Raw genomic sequence first — 23,769 nt, 5'->3', positions numbered from 1 at the left:
AAAAAAGTATCACTCTTTTTCTTTTCTTTTTTCTTAACACCTTTTCCTTGGTCGTCAATCGGTTGCCCTTTAAACGGAGCGTAACCAATCGCAAATGTCACTGTTTTTCTTGTTATTATTGTCTCTGAATGGAAGTGTCAAAAGCATTTCGTTACGGTCAGCAGTCGTAATACAACGGGGCACGTCCTCGCTCGTCCTGGAATCTGGTTGTCGAAAATGTCAGAGTCGATGTACAGGAAATTGACATTTCCCTTGTGCGAAATTGAAGAATCCCTTGTGCGAACAATAGTGCAACAGAGGTTAGTATAACACCTCCTCTGTGGGGGGAGAAAATCGGATCTTGGCGAGGGAGAATATTAAATTAAGCCAAGCCAGAAGAAGGGACACGCTTATTGTTATGGGCCATCACGCGCCACCACAGTCTCTTACCCCCTTTTATGGAGAGAGGGCAACCTTTGAGCTTGAGGTTTTGTTTGAAAATGACACCCATTGTTTTGTGTGGCATTAGTTTTTGATATGTAAATTTGGTCCAAAAGATTAAACAGATCCCTCAGAGCGAGGCATTCGCTAACTACTGGAAACTTTATGGCCATTCTGTACCTCCCAACCTGGATACTGTTAGATCTACCTTCTACCCCTTCTAGATAAAGACGACAAACAAATCGGTGCCAACGACCACGGCTGTAGCAATGCTCCGGAGTGTCCCGGAGGTCGAAGATTAGTTGACTGGATAACAGGACAAACACTGCTCGTATGGCAAGGTATCGCACTAAAAAGAGTGGGTAAAATTGTGCAAACAATTTAATATATTAGTACCGAAACTACTAACGCCGAAAGCTGGTGAAAACTTTATCCCCAGCTTTCGCCCAACCGGCATTGGTCGACAAAAAGGAGGACCAACTTTGTTGGAGGGAAACCCCTATATCCGATCGTAATATTTCCGGCCCGTGTGTGGCGTAGTTGTCTGGGTAAGATAAAACAGGGAATCAATTTGTGTAACACATTCCCGTCGGATTATACCATTGTGCATTCTAATTAATCTTCCACCTTTCTGGAGGCCTGCCGGCCTGCCGGCCTGCCCTCCCCGACCGCGACAGAGATTCGACCTTGCGATCTTGGCGGATGTAAGTGGAAGAAAAATGTATGGAAATTTATCGCCAGTACGTGAAGCACGTGACAATGCGGATCTACCGGATGTTGTACGTTGCCACGAAACTGTGCGACACCGCCTTACAGATGTTTGGCAACACATCACAGACATTCCACTGGACGGCAGCATCCTGAGTTGAATGTTTTTTTTTTCAAAAGATTCTTCTTTTTCGGAGGAGAATTTAAAGAATTCGCTTCCAAACGCACGTTCCACGCTCGTCTGGCTTTTGATCTATTCGCGTGATTTAATCGTAATCGAAACAAGCGACCAACATTCCTCATCCACGGAAGTGATACTGTTGTTGTCGCAATGCTTTATTTTTTTCCATTTCTATCTCGTTGGAAATGTTTTCTCCATCTCCATCCAGCGGCCGAATGCTGTAAAGAACTCAAATCAGAGAAAAACAATGAAGGGCAGAAAAAATGAACCGATGGAAACATAACTTTCCATCGGTTTGTGGGGGGGAAACAAACCACACACGCACACACATGTGACACTGTACGGTGGAATTTATTGAGCGGAAGAAATTGATTTACAATAATTCTTGCGCTTTGGTAGACTTTATTTATGGGCCACGGGGTTTTGCGGGAGTTTTTCTTGCTTGTGAAAAAATCTCAATTTAATGATCACAGACTAGTGCGGGATTTTTGGGGGGGAGTGAGTTTTTTTTTAAAAAGGTCGATAATTCTTTGAAGAATGTGGAGACACGAGATGTCATTGGTTTGGTGACTATAAATAATATTACACGAGTGAACGAAATCGAAATGAGGTTCAGAGCTTGAAGTTTTAAAATAAAAGTAAATAAAGTCCTTCCCTCTTCATTGATCATTGCTTCCGAGTGCGATTACCCCCCCCCCCCCCCCCCCCTAACAATGTCAAGAACGGTGAGGAGGAAATCTGTGAATCAGCCAGACCAAATCCTCAGTCAGTGCATTCCTCCCGTGTTCGCTTTGTTTTCCGTTGCGAAACATCGAATTGAGGTACATTACAGCTCTTGTAAACATCGCTAATTTATCCCGGGTGCGATAAGCGTTTCGGAAACGTGCAACATTTCCCCGGGTCGTGTCGCCTAGGCAGGCGCCAAGAGTCGTAACATCTTGGCACGAAGGTACCCACCATCTCTGTGGCTCAGACATGGTGCAGAAGCCCGGGCCTCCCACCGTAGGTTGTGTGTTTTGTGTTGTGAAATTATTTCAATTTAATTTCCGCGAAACATGCACCCTAAAGCGGGTCTAAATGAGCCCCAAACAGAGGCCAGTCACAGCTTGAGTGTAGCCGGTTTCCATGCTAGCGACAGAAACGGCTGGTGGTGATCAGTTCGCGTGAAGTTCAAGCGCACCAGCTTCACGGTACGGAACGCTGCAAACTGACCATCTCGCACTGACCTTTTTCCCCTCCCCGTTTGCGGTAAGGCGTCTTCCTTTGGGGGCCGTGATCCGACAAAAGGACTACCGACTGAAGACGGGTTTGCATGGAGAATTGAGAATTGAAAAGAAGAAACACGGCACAACACACCTCACGGTCATGGTCTCTAATCTCGAACCGAGATCCTTCCGTTTCGATCCGTTTTCCGGACGGATTGAAGCTGTTCCGGGGGTGATGCAAGCAAGCAAGGGTTGTGAGCATTACGCTTTATTTATGCACCAGTTCGCAAGGAGACAGTGTGTCCACCGTACAGCCGGCAAAACCCCAGGCTAGAAGCAGCACCCCGGCGGCAATAGTGCTACTGCTGCGGCTACCTTCTCCAGCCAGCCACGGTCCGCGCCACGATTGTCAGATGGTTGGGCATATGGCGCGTCTGGGAGTGATAGGTGGTACTGCCAGGTACGTCACGAAACCAGCAGCGGCGCTTTGGCGCAGTCAACGTCGACGGTGAGGACGCGTTTGTCGTGGCGTTGATGATGATGATGAAGATGAAAATGCACGAGACATGAATTCATGTTTTGCGTTTGTTTCACTTCACATCTTCCATCTTGGCCGTGGTGGACGGATTTTTTTTTTTTCTCTCGCGCCAACTCTGAATGTGGATGATCACTTGTGTGGAGAACGGTTTCTGGAGAGGCTGGCCCCCGGGTGCAAGTACAAAGCAAACAACGAAATCTTCAAGAGCGAAACCAAGCAATTCCTCGCAACACACGACTCGCATTCGGTGCACGTTGCTGCTGCGGTTGTTGTTGAGTCCGATTCTCTGATTTCGTTTCGCGTTTCCCATCTTTTAACCGGTGCGATGCTGGGAAGCTGCCTTCACGGTAATGTTATCCGAAAAGTGGTAAAAACACAAGCGCTGCAGCGAAATGCCGCATGACAGAGCGAAGGCGCGAAGGCATTCGTCGCGGCATAATGTGCAACATTTCTGCTCGATGTCGCCCTGTTTACCGGGAATGATGGTTAGGAATTTGGAGTATGTGGACGCCTTGCCCGCCTTGATGGGAATAATCCGGGAGTGTATATGTGTATGTGTGTGACTGTCATTCGAAAGGCAAAGAAAATACGGAAATTCTCGAGGAGTGATGTACAACCTAATCCAATCTACAACCTACCAGCTACGTACACGATTAAAGACACATTGGAGAAGAAACGGTGCGGAGATCTGATTGCGACACGAATTCTGACGAACGACACATACGACCAGGGAGGATGGGGGAGAAGATTGAATCATGGCAGAACGGGACAAGCAAGTACTTGCGCGACACTATCGAAAGCAGAAACCTCAAGAAGAGAACTCACCCCAAAAGACATGACCAAGTACGCGCTGTGCAAGGAAGTGCTCCAGTGCGTCGATCGGGCAGACTTTGACTAACTATTCGACAACATCGCAAACTGAACACGGAACACGGAACACGGCATTTTTTGTTGTTTTACTTTTGCTAAACGAAATTGCATTTATTTCTCTACTTTTGCAGCTGCAAGGCCACGATTGCGCGAGTCTAATCTAATCCCATCCTGAGCGAAACTGTGCGATGAAGCGGAGAGATTACAACGCAACACAGCTAGGAAGAGGTGGACCAGAACTAAACCCACAGGATGTGTACAGATGAAGGAGCTTACGAATCTACATAACCAACAACTTATACAGTACAGTACAAAGATAGTGGAGCATAAGTTAAATAAATAGCTTAAGAGTACGAAACTATGATAATAGGGAGATGCATTACAATAAGCTATCGGTACTAGAGCTATGGATACATGGCAACGTTGACTTGTTTCGTTTTTGGTAACAAATACTGATACAATAGGTGCGCTTATCTGTACAGAACAACTACGTGCTAGGAGACTTTAACATTAGGAACTAAGAGATACCACTCTGCACAGTGTGTCGATGATATGGTTTTTCGAGTGAAGTCACACGATGGGGGGAGGGGGAGGGAGTGGATCAGTCGAAAGATCATATCCTCGGATACAAGAAACCATCACCGTGCAGTACACTATCGTCTACTCCAAGGGCTGTACGGGGAGAATTTGTAGTCCGAGCTACTTCCACCATGACCCAGATACTTGGAGCCTGCCGATGGTATCGGACCCTGTAAGCTACTGCTACCGTACGGGGTAAAGATACCGTTCGTGCCGAAACTGGACGAGAAGGCCGAACCGACCGCGTACGGACTGCTGCTGCTCAGGTTGACAAAGTCATCGAGCGTGCCGTGGTACGATCGGTTCGGTGTGTTCTGATGGAAGTTGAACAGTGGTAGCGGTGGTGTCTTCGACTGCGCATTACTACCGAACAGTGCGCCAACACCGGCCGCCACCAGCGATGGCGAGCTAACACTGGGTGCCGTAGAACTAGCATTTGACTGTTGTGTGGTGGTTAGGTTATGGTTAATGGTTTTAAGATCATTGTTATTGTTATGGTTATGGGCGGTGGTGGTGTTAATCTCGGTGGTGGTATTGCCGACCGGTAGCGTCGTCGTCGTCGTCGTCACCGAGGGCGACGCAATCGAGGACGCTACGGCAGTCGGTGCCACCGCACCCGACGTATCCGCCTGGTCCGAGTTGGACACCATGGAGGTGGAGGAAGTTAGTGAGGAGTTACCGCTGGAGCTGTTGAGCGTTATGTTGGCAACGGAACTGTTAGGTGAGTCGGTTGTATTATGTCCGGTGTTGGACGTGGAAGTATTGGTAGCGGTACGGTACAGATGCACCTGCACCAGATGGATAACGTCCGATTCGGACTGGAGGGAGTGTAGCTGGGTGCTGGTTTTGGCAAGCAGTGCGTGAACATCGCCGAAGAGATTGTCCAGCAATTTACCTGTGGTAAAGAGGACTATCGCCTTGAGGCAGGAGTATTCGGCCGAGTCGACGTGCAGCGCCTTCAACTTTTCCACCTGCTCCTGGAATATCCGGATGTGGTCCATGAAGGCGACAACCCGATCGGCTGCCATGGGGGAAGCGTGCAGACCGGCCGCCGCCAGTAGCGGTGCGACGTGCAGCGGCATCGAGCACTGGGAGGCGTTCAGCACGAACAGCTCGGACCAGACGAGCCGTAACAGGGCCACCTGATCGGTGACCTGGAGATCCGGAAAGAACGGTATGTTGCGGGCCCACTCGACGGCGGAAAACAGCAGCCGGGCGGCCAGCTCGCAGATGTTGTCGATGCCCATAATGTTGTTCGTCTGCATGCACTGACCGTACCGGGACGTGGGGTAGGGTTCCGCTCGCAATAGCAACGAAATGTAGGAACTAAGGTACGAGTGACCGTTGAACCCGGCCACGGAGTCACCGTTTGGTATGGAGTACTGGCCGTACGGTATGCCCGGTGGTTGTGACGGTGGAACTCGACCTCGCTGGACGGCTGCAACGAAAATAGGGGAATGAAAGAAGCGTGATTAGTTGGTTGGGAAATTCATTTCGACTGAAAAAAATGCATGATCCGTACGTCACCCAGTGCATGTCAGATTTTTTCGAGTCAAAGTGCCGGAGTTGTGGAGTGGTGACACACTACTCCTTCTCCTTTCGTGTGCAATTGTAATTGAATTTCGTTTTCTTTAAAGCATCCAGAAATTTAAATATTCATAGACCAGTGTGAGGCAAACGGTGTTTGTTGCTCCGTTATTTCTGTCAGGGCCACTTAGAACTGTGCACACCACAGGCACACGTACATCCGTACACGGGGCAATACTTGAGGAACTCTCCGGACGAGGGACACGCATTGGACAACTCAAAGTGCTCGATGATTATGATGTTGTGTGTGAGTGTGTCTGTGTGAGCACACAACGCCGTTAATCCGCTTTCCATCCATATCGCACCCTTGAAACCCTTCATCATTACTACACCCCGAAGTCCCCGTACACCGACCTACAGCTACAATTAACTCGTCTCTCTCTCTCTCTCTTTCCCCAAACAACAACCGATGACAACGAGTACAGCTTCTCGGCCACGCACGGTGATGCGAGCTTGTTGAGCAAACAATGAAGTTTCGAAAAAATGAGCATTAATTATTTATGATTACTACTGTCATTGAGTGTGTGTGTGCGCGCAAGCAATCGTCCCTCCCTTCACCGGGGTAGCACCTACGTGCCGGTGGGCTTACGAAGAAAGAAAAAAGACCCATCCAAACGGGCACGCAGATGGAGGTTGGACGATTTTTCCTCTCGTACTTCTTGCGCGTGGTTTCATTACCTTGTCCCCAGCACGCGTTGCGTTACTTATCTAAGGAACCTTTGATTAGAAGACGCGAGCGCCTGCCCGATGTTAAAGTGACCCTAGGGGAGCTAATTGTCGAGGCATCGCCGCGCTGTACAGAAGACTCGATCGGCATCATCGCGCCTATCGGTTGGGTGGCTTATCAGCATCATGCTTGATAAGCTCACGGATCGGAATGTGTTTTTGTGTACGGGTTTTTGAGTGATGTAAACAGTCCATTCGAAGCAGGATTCGTATGCCTTCCCAGCGATTGCGAAATGAGTTTTCGTAAGCGAACAAATCATTATTTTTATTTACATTCGTGTGCACCGTGTGGATGTTCAATGCGCACGGGATGATGATGTCCTTCTGGTGGTAAAATATCCTCCTTGTTATGATGCTCGCGATTGAACTGCGCTTTCGGCGGCGGCTTGTCCATTGGGCCTTCGTCCGATAAGCGGTATGGTAATTGAATCAAAACGGAGCTTAAACGACCCGGCAACCCGGAATCGGTGGCCGTGTGTAACTGTGCAGCAGCGTGATACGCCGGTGCCGGTTTAGCCGTTTCGTAAACGATCGTGCACTTTAGCCCAGTCAGACAGACTGCCTCAAGCTGCGAGTCGCGAGATTCACCGGCATAAATCAGATAATTAAGGCTAGAGTGTGTGTGCTAAAAACAGTGGTAGTTTGCATGGTAGGAAAGTAACAGAGAAGGTGTAGAAGATGTAAACCAATAAAATGCAGCCTTTAAGATCGGCAACTCGGACGGAAGGATAGGCCATCATCTTTTTGTGCCCTCGGGCCGACGAAACCAGTGTGGCTTTCACCGGTAAATACATGGGTATTGATCCCCAACCCACTTTGAAGGGTAGACACAAGAAAGGGAGGAAAAACGCGATGCACAAAGACAAGAAGAGGTTATTATTGTTGTACGGCTCATGTTAACACACTCGTCGAGCATCGATTATTAATGCTATTTAAAATGAAATAAAATAGCCAATAAATCTTTCCCGTTTGCTGCACAGAACAAACGCGCGTGGAAGGAGAGTTGAATCTGTGCGATCGTCCACGTTTGCAGTGGGTGGAAGCGCATTATGGCACTTTGGGATGGGAGGTTGTTTTGTTTTTCGTTTTTTTATGCTACATCAAGGGAAAAATAAAGCGGCTGCTTGAACCACAGCAGAGAAGAGAGGAGGAGCGATTTGCCCTCGGTATCTATACGGAATACTAGAAGAAAAACAACGGCAAAGAAAAAGAAAAGCAATTTACTGTGCAGCTAATTGTCTATGGCATTTTCTCTCACGATATTATGGTAGCTGGTTAGGTTAAAAATGTAAATTAAATTAGCTCCCGTGATCCCGTGTGGTATGATTTGTAGACGTTTACTTCAGTGTGTGTGCATTTGCAAAAGTGGCGGCCAGAAAGCTTAATGGTTTCACTTTGAAAAAGCTGGAGTTTGAAGCTTTTATGTGACATTTACATTCGTCATCGGGAGTAGTTATGATGGTGCAGTGCTTTGGTGAGTGGCTTTTGCATGCTTAAAGGTCCGTGGTTCGAAACTCAAAGATGGAAGTGTGCTTCTAACTCTATTATGAAAATCTTTTCTAAAGCGTTTAACTATCTCATATTGAAGTACATTTCAAAAAAAGGTTTAACTATATCACACTCCTCCCGAACCCCTGTAACTATGCCATGCTTCGACAGGTTTACATGGTTTCCTGTTCCAGTCACACAGTGTCCGTTGTACCTATTATCGGGCACGTGTCAAGCACGAGATTCTATGGTCACTTCTTCCTATCCCAATGTTATCTCTCTTTTAATATCGGATGCGCTTTTCAACAGTAGAATGCGTGTCCTCTTGGCCGATATCCTGTTCCATTTGTGCATCGGGAAAAAAAATATTCCACTCGAAGGAACCCGGATGCTGCTGGCAAAACCTAGCTTTTTATGCCCTGTGCGTGGTGTTATTTTACACCCTAGCTGTCCTATGAAAAGGTAACAATTTATCTTTTTTTTTTGCTTCATTTGCTTACTTTCATCAGTTGCATCCGCCTGATAGCAATCAGGAAAAGGTGCGCTGGAAAAGCTCATGGAAATAAAATTGGAAAATATGGAAACCACTGTTTCCGGCCCAGTTGAAAAAGCTGCCGATTTTTTATTATAAAATAACTACCCAGACGAACGGTTTCCAACGGTTTCGGGCGTGGTTGAGAAAAACTATTTAACAAAAAATTGCACAGGTCGATGTCAATTGAAAATACATAAATTTTCTCCTTTTTTAACCGCCTCAAAAAGTTACTTTTGCACAAAAAATGGCAAATAATGTTTACGCCACGCTGAACATCAAGATACGGTAGGAAGTGGGACGGTAGGAAAAATGATTTAGATAAGGGTCAAACCATTTAAAATAAATTGTCACCGGGTTGGCCTTTTGTTCACTAGCTGGGTGGAAAATTTATGACAAGCCACTACCTTCTACCAGAGACTGGCCCCATAGGCAACAGGTTACGAGTGCTTTACCGTCTGTTGGGTTGGTTTAAAAGCTCAAAATCACTACGTGAGACACGTTTACGATGAAATCGGTTTTTGTTGCTTGTTACAGCGGTTGTCAGTAATTAATTGTTTAGTCTCGCTACTGGACGTTGTCGTTTGAAGGTCACGATTTTTCCCAGACAGACAGGCCAGAGCAGCAGCAGCATGATCGATCGTTGTTGAAGGTTAAATGCGCTCACTTCTGAAAAAAATTTTGCTGTGTTCCAACGACTAAACAAGTTGAAGCTTCTTCAGTCGATCAGCATTTCACACGCCACAGATCAGGCATAAAATCCTGTCCCAGTCTTCGTAATGACGACTTTTTAGAAGCTTATATCCGTGTGTTTTATTGGCAATATTCGTGAAGCTTCCAATTATTCGCACAATGTTGCAGATCGTGTCACGTCCCAGTGATCCAATTTGGAGTGGAAAGCGTGCAGCTCGTTTTGCAGCCAAATCCTCAATTGCTTTTTCCACTAATCGACCAAAATCGGACCCAATTTGCACCTTTGCAGAATCAATTTCTTCGTTCGTTCTGAAAGTGTGATGGATTGTTGCGAAATTTTCCAATTTTCTCCCTTAACTGCCTTAACGCCCTGTCGTAAAGTGTTGTGGTAATGGTGCCCTCCACACGTCTGCCTGGCTGGTGACCGCAAAATCATCGACCACCCCTTGCTGGAATGTAGTGGGCCAGGATCGATGATTATGGAATCGATTTTATTTGTACCGACGGTTCGGTCGAAAGCGCTCCGCGTGCACGTGTTCGGTTCGGTTGAAGCAAATGGGATCAAATTGGGAAGCAAATCGGACATTCTTTGGCCGGGATCGGGAGAATTCTGTTCCTTTGCTTCGTGTACGTGATTTCAATCAATTCTTCACGGTCGTTTAGTCGACCATCCGGGAGAGGGAAAAGTAAAGTAACCCGGTTCCCGAAGCACAAATCCGTTCTGTGTTAAGATGGCAGATAAGCAAAAGGTTCATTACTGCGACTTAAAAATAACCACAACTTCTTACCGGATGGCTTTCTTTTCGAGTTGCGGTTTTTTTTTTGGTGGATTGTTGGACGCGCAGCGTGAAGTTAATTTTCCAAGTACAGTTTGATGATTCTTGAGAAGATTTTTCTATTTTGCTGCGTGGGTTTGGGTTGAGCATCGCAAGCGACGAACCGCAATCATCGCAGTTTAAAAAGACATTAACCGTTGCGCTACATTTTCCTGTCAGTTTTCCCTACCGAGGAAGGGGGAAAAACAGGAACTCAACACACCTGCTGCCCTTTTGTATATTCGACTGAAAAGAAAGTAAAAACCAGAACTGTTTTGTCTTCCCTTACTATCTACCAGAGCTGTTTTGAGTTCGGAAAAAGGCCTAGCTGGGGTATCTTGTCCCTCGACGCGTAATTTATGGACAACATCTTGCTTTGTTTTTATTTCCCTCATTTTCCACGAGCACGGCCACTCGCCGTCAGTACGACACATAGGTCCTGGCGGGTGAAAATGGCGTACCCGAAAGAAGCTGGAGAAAGGTACCAAAACACTCTATCGCGTTTTCCGAGATAAGCGTTTTAATGTTACGAATGTTTCGACTATCAAGGCAAGTAGTAGTGGAAGTGGAAAGTACATTAAATTTTATAGGTTTGTAGATAGGAGATAGAAGCTAGTACGATGATGGGTTTTGGCCGAGTGTACTGCAGCATGCCAAATTTACAGCAAACTTCGAAATGCAACTATCTGTAATGGTTGCTCTTTATGATCTTTATGCTTTCAAGTTGGGATTTAAACACTTGGGATTCATTCGCTCACAACTCTTTAATGGAGCGCACGGATTTATCACCAACCGATGTGGAATTTGAAGTACAGAAAGTCACCACACAGTCGGGCAACCGAGATAGAAAGAGAGCAAGAGAGGACAATAAGCATAATTTGATGACCAATTTTATATTTATTTTTCCTTCCCCGCCCCGAAAAGCATCCTTATTATGCGTTAACGACTCGGGAAATCAAATAAACTCATCAGGCACGAGCGCTGACATCGAATAAAAATCCCAACCCGAAGGCACCAAGCAACAATCAAGTCCTTGCTCATTCAATTGTCTCATTCGTTCCCCCTCCCCCTCCTCCCTTTCGTGTTACGTTACGCGGTGCATATAATCCGTGATTGCAGGCAGACAAGCTGGCAAATCTGCAGCATAAAACGGCTTCCCCCCTCCTACATCCATCGTTTCGTGCCAACCAGCGCCGCGCGCACCGTCAACCGATCGCGCGCACAAATACAATTCGCGATCGCGATTGGATTGTGTGTATACCCTCTGCCCGTTCCGTGCGGCGGACCGTGCCGAGTCTGGCCTAATTTATATGTTTCAATTCAAGGACCTCGGAGATTCGCGAAAAACCCCCGGCGTGCAATGAATTATTTATATCTTTTCACACAGCATAAACTTACCATCGCACCGCGCCCGCCAAAGCCCTGGTATGGTCTGGCCAGAGTCAGTTTTCTCACATGGTGTGGTGCAGTATTGGGAACGGTGTGTGTGCTGCCGCGATGTGAGGGCGGAAAGGTCTTTTGAATCTACCGAAACAGGCGAGTCAACACAGCACAAGCACGGTGACAGGCCCCAAAACGACAAAACGGGTTTGCCGTTGTGCCGAAAGAAAGCGGTAAAAGACTACTGAGAGAGCACCTTAAGAAATTGCTGCCCTTTTTTTTTGGTGGAAGCACAAGCAAAAGAATATTTTTTCCGGAAAAACGCATACAGCAACGTCCGCTCGGGGTCGGAAAAACGAACCACGGGAATATAGCACTTCCCGGCACCGGGAGTTGAAGTCGGTGAAAAATATTATAATTTATTTTTAATCTGATCCCATAATAATGTTAATCTTATAAACTGTTTCTCTCTCTTTTGCGCGTGCGATACTTGATACTGTTCTACCTTCTTCAATTTCCGCGCGGACCAAAGACCTGGTCGTGCCTCTTTTATGTGATACGCCAGCCCAGCATATAAGCATATCCCTCCCGTATGTATGTTGGACGCTGTTTTGTTCCGCGTGTGCGCTGTCGGGTTTCGCGTTTCGTACCGGGGGGAGGGGCGGGCGGAAGCCTTGACCATCTTCACACACATTCCTGCTGCTTTTGCTCGACCCGTGGTGCGTCGTCCAGAGTTCGCGAGATCGATGGTTTGTTGTTGTCGTGCGCGTGTGTGTGTGTGTGTGAGCATGTTTTTTTTCCTACTTTGTGCCACATTTGTTTTCCAACTTTTACCATCTCTATCGCTCTATCTGTCTCGCTCGGGCACAGTTGTTGGTACATGCGCGCCAGACGCACATTGTTGTCTGACTTTTGGGGGGAAAAACGCGTGGAATCGGGGAAATGTATTAGCTCCACACGGTTCACGGTTTTGTAAGTAGAGTTACTCCGCCCTTTGGACTGTGGCGTCCTTCTCTCACTTTGAAATCGTACGAAGAAGAATCCTTCGATTATTCGGTGCAGTTGCTGCAGTTGCAATCAGTGTAACGTTTTTTTCTTATTTGCACAACACAAAACTCTGCATAAGATTTGCAAAACACAGCGTGTTTTGTGGTGGCCCGTTGTTGTTGTTTGCTCTCGTTGCAGGGATAAAGATTCTATTTATCGACGCTTTGAGATGCAGGTTTGAGGGTTTGCTATCTTATCCAGTGTGGTATGTGTGGTGTGATCGAAAGAAAAACCACAGCAAAGCAGACAGATAAGTCAGCTGACCTGACCGTACACGATAGAGTGCTCTCAACTTCACCATAAATCACTCGTTATTTTCCTCTTCATTTGCTAACTACAACTACTTGAACTATACAGCGGAATAATTTTGGCATTAGGTTTAAATTCGCTCTAGCGCTTTAGTTAAAATGCACGACCTTTGACCGTGTTTGCCCGGGACGCCTCTCTGGTACAGACTTCTTACGGTAAAAGAGTGTCATTATCGGTAGGCCCGTTGTTTGCGCACACACGGTACGGAAGGGCATGCTTTCTTTGACCGGGGAATGCCAACGAAATCGCGTGGTGCATCTTCTCTTCATCCCGACGAGCGAGCGATCCAGGGCAAAACGGATAAAACCGTAGCCGCACGATCGCCGGACAAGCACAAGCGATATGGGATGGGCACGTGCACGAATGGTGGGGGGGAGCGGGTAAGGGGTGCGCGAAAAGAAAGGCATCCAGCATGCAGTTCTTGCGATCACCCCGGCATATCACGAAGCACTGGTGGTGTAGTGCATCATCATAAAAGTTGAGGAATTTTCTCACGCTCACGGAGAGTTCCGGGCCCGAGTGATGGCCCGTTGATGGTGCTGATGATGATAGTCATCACCCGGTTGGGACCGCTGCCTTCACGCTGGCATCAAAACTTACGCTGCGAGTTAGGAGACGCGCCCTCGATAGAGACGATTTTTGCAGTGATTGTGTGCGTCCGTACGTACGGAGGCACCGGAAGAAAGTTGCTCTACAGTTACAGTTTTTGGGAAGAATTAAATCTAAGATCCAAATTCAACAGCTTCCTGGATGTAAAGAATCCTCAATAATGCTTCGCGGATCATTAATCACGCGATGTAATTGAATCAATTAGTCCAGGACACTCACTTACTCGGCGATCCCCGTGGAACGGGTGGAGAAATTCAGGACTCGCAAAGGGGACGTGGGAAACCGTCGAATTCTCGGTGAGTTATTGGGTGATTAATGATACGATGGCAGGTAAAAAGGGCCCAAATGTCACCCAGACAAACTATCCAACTTCGAATCTACCAAGTGCCTTGAAGCTGGGCAGATATTGGATAGCTACCCTTTAATTTGGAAATGTAACAGTCGGCGAGCATTCTGTACTTCGTGGCACGTAACGCACAATATTAGGTTACAGCGAGTTCGAGTTCGTTTGTCAATTTTTACAAGATATTCTCCCAGTTTATTGGGGTGGAAAGAAAACGGGAGAATTCGCTTACAGTCAATTTTCGGGAAATTCGCGGAACCCTCATCTCATGCGGTGTTCACATGAAGGAGGATGGTTTGTATGCTTCCCAACCCTAAACCGCGTACCCTCCTCCACCTCACCAAACGGTTAGGTAATTCGCATCCATTCGCAACAATTCTCTCACCCACGTTCCGCTGTTGCATCGGAATGGTTTTAGGTTTGTGAATTTTTGTGTATGCGCTGCACGTTTTTTCCTTTTCTGTGTTCTGCGCGGAGCAAGACACACACACACGCACACACACACCGTGCGCGCGTAACATATGCGGGCACTTCGGTTTATATTGCGGGTGTTTGCTGCAGAATCTGCAGTGCAATTCTACGGATTTCGTTGGTAGATTGGCTGTAGATGCTGTTATTGTTATTATTGTTCGCTCCCTCGAGCCTTTTGAATGAACCGGACCTGGAAGGTAGCGGCAGAGCCTTATGAACGCAGCATCCATCCGCTGGCGTGTAGGGTGGTGTGCGTATTGGGCGGGAGTTGGCCGGGTTTTGGATGGAACGGCAGCAGTTGCTTAAAATTGAATTTACACCATATGGTGAACTGGCGAACTTCGCGGGTTCCAGGTTCCAGGTAATCCCGCGATACCTTTGCCGTGACTTTTTTGTGGTTGTTGTTGTTACCTTCCACACGGTGGAGATTAAGCAGTTTCGCAAGGGAACGCGCTTGGGAAAGGATGCTGCCAAGACCACCGTTGCAGTGTGGAGCACGTTTATTGTGTGTGTGTGTGTTGTTGCGGGTGTTATTGTTACATCTGTTGTCCGGTTGGGTTATCTGCCCCCGTGGTAAAATTCTTCAGGCGCGCAGGATAAATTGCAGTGAGTAGATATATTTTCTTGATGTGTCAGATTCACTGCATCGAGAAGGAACCCAATGTGAACGACCTCATTTTTTACGTTGGAATGTGTTGTTTATATTGCAATCGGTTTTTAGAAGAAGCCTTGAGTAGTTTTCATGTTTGAATTTTTGTTAAAAAGGTGGCAATATGAACGAAAAAAGACGATCGATTCTACGTTCGACAGTCCTGGGAATCTCAGTTGGCTGGGCGTGAAAGCTGCCCCGGGTAGAGGAGGTCAAGGCGACCTACTTAACCGGTAACTACCCTATTCTGTCACCTTTCACTCGGTTGGACGTCTAATCGAAAACAAAAACTCCAGCCCGTGGTACGTGGTACGTGGTATGGAAGGGACGATAGTTAAATCACCTCGCATCGTCTGATTCTATCGTGGCGGGACCACGAAACCGTATGACTGTCATATCCAATAAATCGCCTCATCATCACCAGGGCACACCGCCCCAGCTCGTACGACGGTGGCGGAGCAGCAACCGGTGGAGAAGAAAAAGGCATCAATCAAAACACTTGCCGCATTGTTTACAGGCCCGTTCGCAAAACTAGGATCTCGCTCTGTCTCTCGCTCGCTTCTATAAACATTTTTAGTTGTTCACCGAACTCCTAGTGGTCAACGCTATTGGAGTGTTGTGGCAAATGCGCCAAGCTGTGCGTGTTCCAAGTCGTCCAACGCTGACGTACCTCCATGGTTCGCATCATCGATCTTGTCGCGCCGGACAGAATCTCATCGTTCAACCCCTTTCTGGTGGCGCACTACGCAGACTACTAGGTCGTATCGATGCAGGGACGTAATCGATTTTCGAGCCACAAACAACAAGCGCTCCAAACGCGCGCACTGTGTGTGAAGAAAAATGTCGAAAAAGTAAAACGGGTGAAACACATGACACGAAGAAAAGGTGTACGACGACGCTCACAGGGGCCAGACACTAAGGTGAAGAGTTATCTTCGTAAGCGAGCGATTCCAACGCGCGCGCTGCACAGTGCACTGAAGACCGCTCTCGAGCAGCCTAGGGTCTCCCAGCTGGTTGGCTTCTGGGAGCCTCAGGTTAGCCCTTATCCACTTGAACAACCCCACTGCCGGGACGGGGGTTTGCTTCTTGTGGAAAGGCAGTCTCTTCCGCGTGTCGTGTCGGTCGGGGCAAACATAACGATACAGCACAACGAATGCACCGTGGTGCACTCGATCCGAAAACCTTCTGGCAAGGTGAATACCGACTAATTTAACCATAATTATATATCTGTTACGTTTCACCGTGCACCGTGAAGAGGAACCTGGAGAACGAAACACCTCGGTGTGGGTGATTGGATACTCGCTTTTTGTGGCCCGTTCGTCTGGAGGCATGTGAAGAGACCCGAAGGCTACATACACGTGTGGCAAGATGTATGCATCCTCTTACCGGTAGGGTTTCTTCCCCTTCAGGGCTTCACCTGGAGCTTCCGTTTGTACCTCCAGAAAACAGATTTAACGTCAACCCCGGATTGTGTTTATGTGTATGCTCATGGAAAGCATCAAGGTGTTCTGTAAGCTACACACACACACACACACACACACACACACACACACACACACACACACACACACACATATATATATATATCGTTCTAACCAAATCTGCCCGAACCGTCAAACGGAAGGGCATGCTAAATTTTCTTCTACAAAGCAAACGGCAAATGTGGCAACAAAAGTTCACCACCTCCAACTTCCTTGCTGCCTTGCTGGATAAGATGGCAACTTCAACTTCATCCAGCGATCGTGATATACTTTTCACATCATCACGTGCGATAAGTTATCTTTGCCTGACGCGCAACCCAAAAGCGAAACGCGCAGATGCGAAAGCAAAAAAGGTGAGGCAAACCGTTCTCGCGCGCACTCTGACGCACCGCTGGGCCGCTTCCAAAGTGGTTGAGATGATAAAAATCGCTCCAACTCGCCGATAACCGCCCCACATGGGGAAACCGAGGAAGAGGGCGAAAAACTGGCCGCTGTTAAAGCTTGGGAAAAGTGCAAGCGAAACGAGACGATTCATCCCGCACCGAGAAGTCATAAATAAAATTGGAACAACCGTGGCCCGTTGGCCGTTCAACTGCTTGCTGCATGGTTCCCGGGGTAGAGTCATACAAGTTAGGTTACCAGTACGATACGCTCGAGCGGAGTTGGTGTGTGTGTGTGTGTGGTTGGTGATCATCTTCCTTCGATCGAAGCAATGAGTCTTCCTGTGTTGTGTTTTACTGCGTGTATGTTGCGCTTATCGTAATAGAGGAGAGTAATGTGTAAAACGCTCGCTGGGAAGTGCGTTTGCTGATTAATTTATATTCCCGTATCAGGAAAAAACGGAACGGATTCGACTACAATGTTGGCGTAGTGCGTCAAGCAATCAGAAGAGTAGTGACGCTTAGCAAGAGATCCCTGCGCAATGTCTTTTTTCGCACCTGATATGATAAGGTTACGGTAGAAATCAGGAGCCTTACTACGTGCAATAGCAACCAACCAACACCGGTCACCGGTCTAGAACACGCGTCCAAACAAAAGGTTCGACTGCCGAAGCTTCGTGGATGGCTTTCTGCAATGATCTGCGTTAGAGTTTGCCAAGCAAACAGGCTCCAGGCGTAAAGGCTCTGTTGACGTTCAAAAAGGGCCACGTTTTTTGGTGTGTCACCCAATGGTAAATACAACAACCATTTATTCATCCATTCTTCCTTTTGTTAGTCCCTTAAAACTCAGTTTTTGTGTCTCATTTTAGTAGGTGCTCCCCTCCTTGCTTACGCGATGTGCTAAATGATGTTTAAATAGGATATCCTGGCCGGAATTCTGCCTGGAGGGCTCGACGGAACCACTGTCAGGAATCGCAAAAACAAGCAACTACAGGGACCTTGAGGCAAGGTGATGTTGTGTCAACGTATGTAATACACACGGAGGGACAGCGTCGATACAACTGGCACCACAAAAAAAGGTGAAGATTAATCACATTAGCCGAACGAAACAGGCAGCCTCCGAAAGAAGAGGGATCGTTTAAGGAGTAAGATATTTTTTTTTTTTGAAAGTAATCGTTACTCTTCTCTCCTTGTAGCAAACAACACCACAGCCTCCGAGGGTATTATACCGGGGCGAAGGATTAAAAGACGACGTTGAGGTTTGGATTGAAAAACGCAACTGAAAAAAAAAAAACGGAACTCTTCGGTCAATGTTTCGGGGCAAAAATTCTTGCTGAGTCAAGAGAGGGCGCCCTGAAGAGGTTAACAACAACGTGCATGTCAACGAGAAGTGATTGCCAAAATGCACCCGTTGTGCGCCACCGGTGAACCTACCCGGTAGCGCACGGGTAACGGGCAGTTCAAATGGCAGCACACCGTGTCGTGTCCCGTGGGTCAATTAAGTCCGCCTGAGAGAGGCTGTGCGGTGCAAATTTGGCCCATCGCCGAAAACCGGGCTATGAATTATGGCTTTTTATCCAATTTTCGAAACACTTCACATCCAGACGAGCGAAATCGTAAGTGTGTTTGCGTTGCGTGGCGTAGCTGGTTGGTACTCGACAGTTGTTAGTCATTGGGTGGGTCTGAAGTTGGTGAATGAGGCGGCGGAGTTTTTTTTTATCCCCCTCCCGCTTAATCGATATTCTTAACCGCTAGCATAAACACTTGTAATCAAATTTGTTGGTGTGGCAAGCAGAATGTTAACGGATCGGATCTCTCGAAGCTCCGATGTGATGATGTTCGGAGTCGGAATTTATCCGGCCGACGGCGTAAAGTTGCCATCTCATGCTGTAGGAGGCATTCCATAGAGCACACGACGGGTGTGGAAAAACGGGAAACGCTAGGGCACGTGCTTTCCGGCACGCTTGATAGCCGCCACCTAATGGAACGATGACCACAACGGCTCTCAGCAATGAGCAATCAAAGCAGCGGGTGTCGAGACACCTTTTTGGTGGCCCGCGCGAGTCGCCACTTTCAGCCGTCAGCCGTGTTGCGATTAATGCCCCATTGAGAGAAGGGAGGGCGTCCCAATGGGGGTGAAGAGAAGCATCAAAACTGTCTTGCGAGCCTTAGACCACGAACACTATTACGTAGCGACTATCGATGAGGATGATGCGATCGAACGATCTTCAACGATCGTCTTAAGGGAAAAAAAAGACTATTTCAAACGTTTTCTGAGGAAGGTGTCGATGTATGATTGGCTATTGACTTATTGTTTGCTGTCGTTGGTTTGGCTGTCGCGCGCAGATCTTTGCCACGGCTCTCAACAGGGGTTGTTGTGTGAATGCGTCACCATCGTTAACCTCATTTAGCGTCGGTAATCGTGCTCGTGCAATAGCATACGGTCTCCGCTCACTACAAAGTTGGCATCACAGGTATCATCGGCTCATCGGTGTATACCTGGCGTGGCGTGCGCATGTTGTGATTCTGCGGCCGATATCATTACGCCATCTTGAACAATTATTCAAATTACTCGCGAAACCCCTCCATGGCAGGAGCCATGTCCATGTTTCAGTGTTCCCGAACTGTCAAACAGTGAGGTTGAGGCGTACACAAGGGCCCATGCTTTACTGTCTGGGAAGAATTCTGCTGCAATAGGGTGTAAGAGCGGAAAAAAGTATCGAATATCCGAATCAGTTTCAGAACCACCGAATGCGACCACAGTCAACACACACGCACACACTCGCACGCTTGCCGTCCAGTGGGCTAATTTTCCTGATCCCCCAGTTGTCGAGCCGATCCGGAACGGAAATACGTAAACGAAACGATTCCCCCAGTGATCGGTACCGGTCACTTTCCCAGCGCAGCGGGTTCTGTAAGCGGATACTTTCCTCGACTGGCTGCGGCTGCTGTAGCAGTGTCGGTGTGTCTCCACGATTCTCACCACGGCCCTGCAAGACAGACAGGCGCGATCCCTCGGTACTCGCCATGGGACAAGGGAACATCGTGTAGCGCGTTGCAGTGTACAACGCTAGATTTCTGACCTCTGCCTAGATCCGGCCTGCCGAACAATTCGGTAGATACGATGCGCGCGGCCAACGACGGACGACAGGCAAGATAATTATCGACCAGAGCGTTTTGTACTCTGGCCGTGCAGTGTGCGGTGTGTTTTGTCGTCCAAAAATTGCGCAAGCTGCACAGTCGAGCATATCCCCGGTTAGACAAGAGGGACAAGATAAAAAGGGGACGCTTGGTCGTCGGTTCCGCACCGTGTTTTGGCCTGGACTAAAGCAAGACAAACGAGCGCGGTTGTGTTGCGTGCTCATCTTCTTGCTGTTTGGTCGTTTTTGCGACTTAAGACACTGACGTGGTGCTTCGCGAACAAGGGACGATTTGGGACTTTCGGGATTTTTCATCCAGGACGACGTCCTGCATAATAAGCGTACGCAGAAAACATTCGCACACGGGTTTTAGGTGCATGCAGACTTTCAACTAGGAGACGATAGGAGACAGTCCTGTGTGCCGTCGAGATTTCGGGGATGATTTGCATGGATGAATTTTTGGGCCTCGAAAGCCCGCACGAAGCCGGCAGGATTTTCATTTGCAAAACAAAATCGAGCCCATAATGGTTTCTTTTGTGTGCGGAATGGAGAATAGGGAAGACGAAGCATAATTTAAATGACAGGATAGACGAGCTTTACCTTCATTGGTCATGGTTTGGGACGATTGTTACGCATTGCTTAGGTCCAGCTTGTGCAAAAATGGTACATGGTCCAAATGCAACTGAAGCTGTTCAATTCTTCAACCAAACAAATTGCATTTTGGAGGTACAATTTGTAACGGGTTTCCTTTTTCATTGAGCATTCAATAGCCGCGAGGCTTTGAAGGCGTTTAGACGTGTATCATGACGGTGTTTGATTTTGAAAGGTATCGTGTCGGATGACTCCAAGAGAATGGATTCCGCCAGTCACGCTCATAGAGATGAGCCTGAAAGAAAGTAACGTGTCGATTGTTCTATTTACGAATCATTTTACCTATTTATAAGGTTTAATAGGCTTCAAGAGTTTGCTCGCTAGTAATTTCCATACCGTATAGTTCACCATCATCAACGGCCATTTCCCATTCCGTTCCACCCTTAACTTGACGGCCACCTCCCAAGTGGGCCTAATTTGATTAATCGTTTGCCATCACTCTTGTAGACGGTGTTCACCGGCCGAAGATGTATCCTTCAGGCGGATGTCCTTCTCAGTGCCGTGATCGGGTAGGCTCGCAGCATTTTTCCTCTTAATTGCACAATTTCCCATGCAAATACCCCCGGCTGCGTTTGGCCGAATCGACCCCTATCCACACCGATGGCATCCAGTGACCGCTTCGGGTCCTTTGCGATGTCTAGACCGAGCACACGGAACAGTATCGGTCGGGGTACTGGGCCCGAAGGTCAAATTTATGATCACTTATTAGTTTCAGGTGTTGAGAGACAAAAGGGGTTTCCTGTGTAATCTTTGGGCCAGGTCTGAAGAGCGATGACGGGTATCGGTCGGAAAAAAGGATACATTAGCGAGAATGTGCCACCAGTTGAAAATAAAAAGGGCGGACCATAGTCCGCATCCGAAACGAACCTCTTGACGCGGCGCAGGGCACGAGAAATAGGATGAATCCTTTTTTTTTCGGTGCTTTCCCGATCAACCCCGTTCCTTGTCGGATAGTTGTCGGGATCGCCGAGAGGTGTCTTGGCTGGGACATCCCGGGCATGGTTGCAAGCGTCGCCTGTGAGCTGTGAGATATGCCAGCGGCAAGTTTACGCTATTTATGACGCTGTTTTGTCATTTAAAAAATGGACATTTTATTTTAATTAAGTTTTTCCCCGGTGCCCTTTGAGGTGTTTTTTTTTGTTGGAAGGTCGTCTAAGCGTTCTAACCCTTTTTGCTTTTGGTTCAATGTCCAAACGAATACGAGAGAATAATGTCGTTGTCCTTGCACTTTTGAGCGTGTCGTGTCGTCTTCCTGTTGCGCACGGTTTGATTATTCCGGATGACCAGTGGTCAAAACAGTTCCCGTAATGTGGCGGGTCCCTTTTTGTGGACACAAACGGTTTACCTGGGAATGCATGATGGTTTGTTGGATTTTCGTTGTGAGTGAGGACAACTTTTAGCTAAGCAATGCCGGTACCTCGAAGGAACGCGACTGTTTTTCGAACGGTTTTGTGGTCGAGAAAGTCGAAAGAGCAGCTTCCATTGAGGCCTGCTTATCAGCGTGTCTTGATCGATTTGAGGCGACGCGCACTATTGTTCCATTATCTATTGCCTGACGACACAATAGAATACTTCAGCGGTGCTGCTCGCTCGCACAGTCAAAGAGAATTTTCATTCATGGCATCTTACCGCTTGTATTGAATGTCGCTTTGGATGTAATGAAACACATCCGGACGAGGTTTTGTGAAGCAGGCAGGCCACAAACAAACCTCTCCCGTACCAACACGATCCCAGCAGCCAGATAAGCGACCAGCAAGCCCTGCCCAGTCGGTGGTGAAAGGCCCGGGGTACCCGGGACCAAGAATCTCAACCCCCAATCCCGCATCGGTTCTTGACACGAACGCACTCGGAAATCCTTTACCCTTTTTGCAGGACGACGCACTTTAACGCTCTCAAACATCGTCCAAAACACGAACACAGCAAACAGCATCATAATCATCATCATCGTCGTTGTTTTCGTTGCGCGTCATCATCCACCCACCAGCGCATGAGTGATTGTTTCGAGGGAATATGACGATCTGCAGCACTCGATTGGCACACACACCGGGGCAACTTATTCGTTCCGGGCGCAGATTTCGAAGCTCTTGTGAGCTCAGGGCCGCGATTCCCATTCGCCTTTTCATGTATGTGGCGATCTGGAGCACCCGACATCGTTGAGGTGAGCAACGATGATCGTAAGAGCGTGTAAGAATGTATGTTTGAGGCTTGTATGCAGCGGCATTCGTGAAGGAGTGTTATTTTATGATTATGTTTTATGCTTTTTTCGCCTCTCCTTGTCTTCATCTCACCTTTCCCCGTGGTGGTCGTGTTCCAGATGCCGAATCCCGATCGCCCGACTCGTTCACCTTTATCCGGTGCTCATATTCATTCGATTACATCGCACAATCCGCGGGACATTGGGAAACGACGAGTGCCGAACCTCGCGGCTTGCCAATAGTTGTTAACAATATAATCATCAATTTGCGGAGTGGAATGGATCGGGCATCGTGTCTTGCCTCCCCCTTGCGCGGGAGAACATGGGACATGCGGTCCGGTTTTGGTTGGTGTGTGCGATTTGCGCGCTTCAGAGCGTGTGAAAATGTGCGTTTTCTTATAATCGATCGTGAGTACAAATGTAATTCTGTGCGATCCGGATTTATCGGGCACTGGAGCTCCAACTTCAAAAGTAGGTGGTACGTGCAGAAGGAAGGAACTCTTCTTCTGGCACATATTTTATTAAAACTTTCTCATCTTCGTTTTAAAGAGTCCGCTGATGCTGCCATTCATCCGATTGCATGAACAATACTTTCACCTTCGTCCACCAGAGTCATCTGTCAAATTGTGGCCAACGTTTTGGAAAATCATTCCTTCGTTACGCGTGCGTCACGGAAACAAAAACGTCTAAACCCGTAATCTTCACACCAAATCCCGTTGTTCTCGGTGGTGATGTCCTTCAGCCGATTGGTGTTGGACCCTTTCTCTCCGTAT

General features: G+C 47.7%; 3 protein-coding genes across 4 annotated transcripts in view; 2 read left to right on the top strand and 1 right to left on the bottom strand.

Moving 5' to 3' along the window:
* Window positions 1–23,769, top strand: part of LOC126559214 (UPF0687 protein C20orf27 homolog) — a 462,937-nt gene that overhangs the window by 213,575 nt on the left and 225,593 nt on the right. The window lies entirely within an intron of this gene.
* LOC126558950 (dihydropteridine reductase) overlaps window positions 1–23,769 on the top strand; it is a 374,118-nt gene that overhangs the window by 205,548 nt on the left and 144,801 nt on the right. The gene's annotated exons all lie outside the window — the stretch shown is intronic.
* Window positions 1–23,769, bottom strand: part of LOC126557274 (nuclear receptor subfamily 2 group F member 1-B) — a 69,678-nt gene that overhangs the window by 26,355 nt on the left and 19,554 nt on the right. Inside the window, exon 3 of one of the 2 annotated variants that reach the window (XM_050212987.1) lies at window positions 5,397–5,939. In XM_050212987.1, the coding sequence (XP_050068944.1) occupies window positions 5,397–5,939 (543 nt within the window). Of the gene's footprint in view, window positions 1–4,527; window positions 5,940–23,769 lie in introns of those variants that run through there. The other variant, XM_050212985.1, reaches the window with a different exon arrangement.

This window comes from Anopheles maculipalpis, chromosome 2RL, assembly GCF_943734695.1.
Source record: "Anopheles maculipalpis chromosome 2RL, idAnoMacuDA_375_x, whole genome shotgun sequence".
NCBI classification, from domain to species: Eukaryota; Metazoa; Arthropoda; class Insecta; order Diptera; family Culicidae; genus Anopheles; species Anopheles maculipalpis.
Note: the sequence above shows the minus strand (reverse complement) of the source record. Positions and strands in the feature narration are given on the sequence as shown.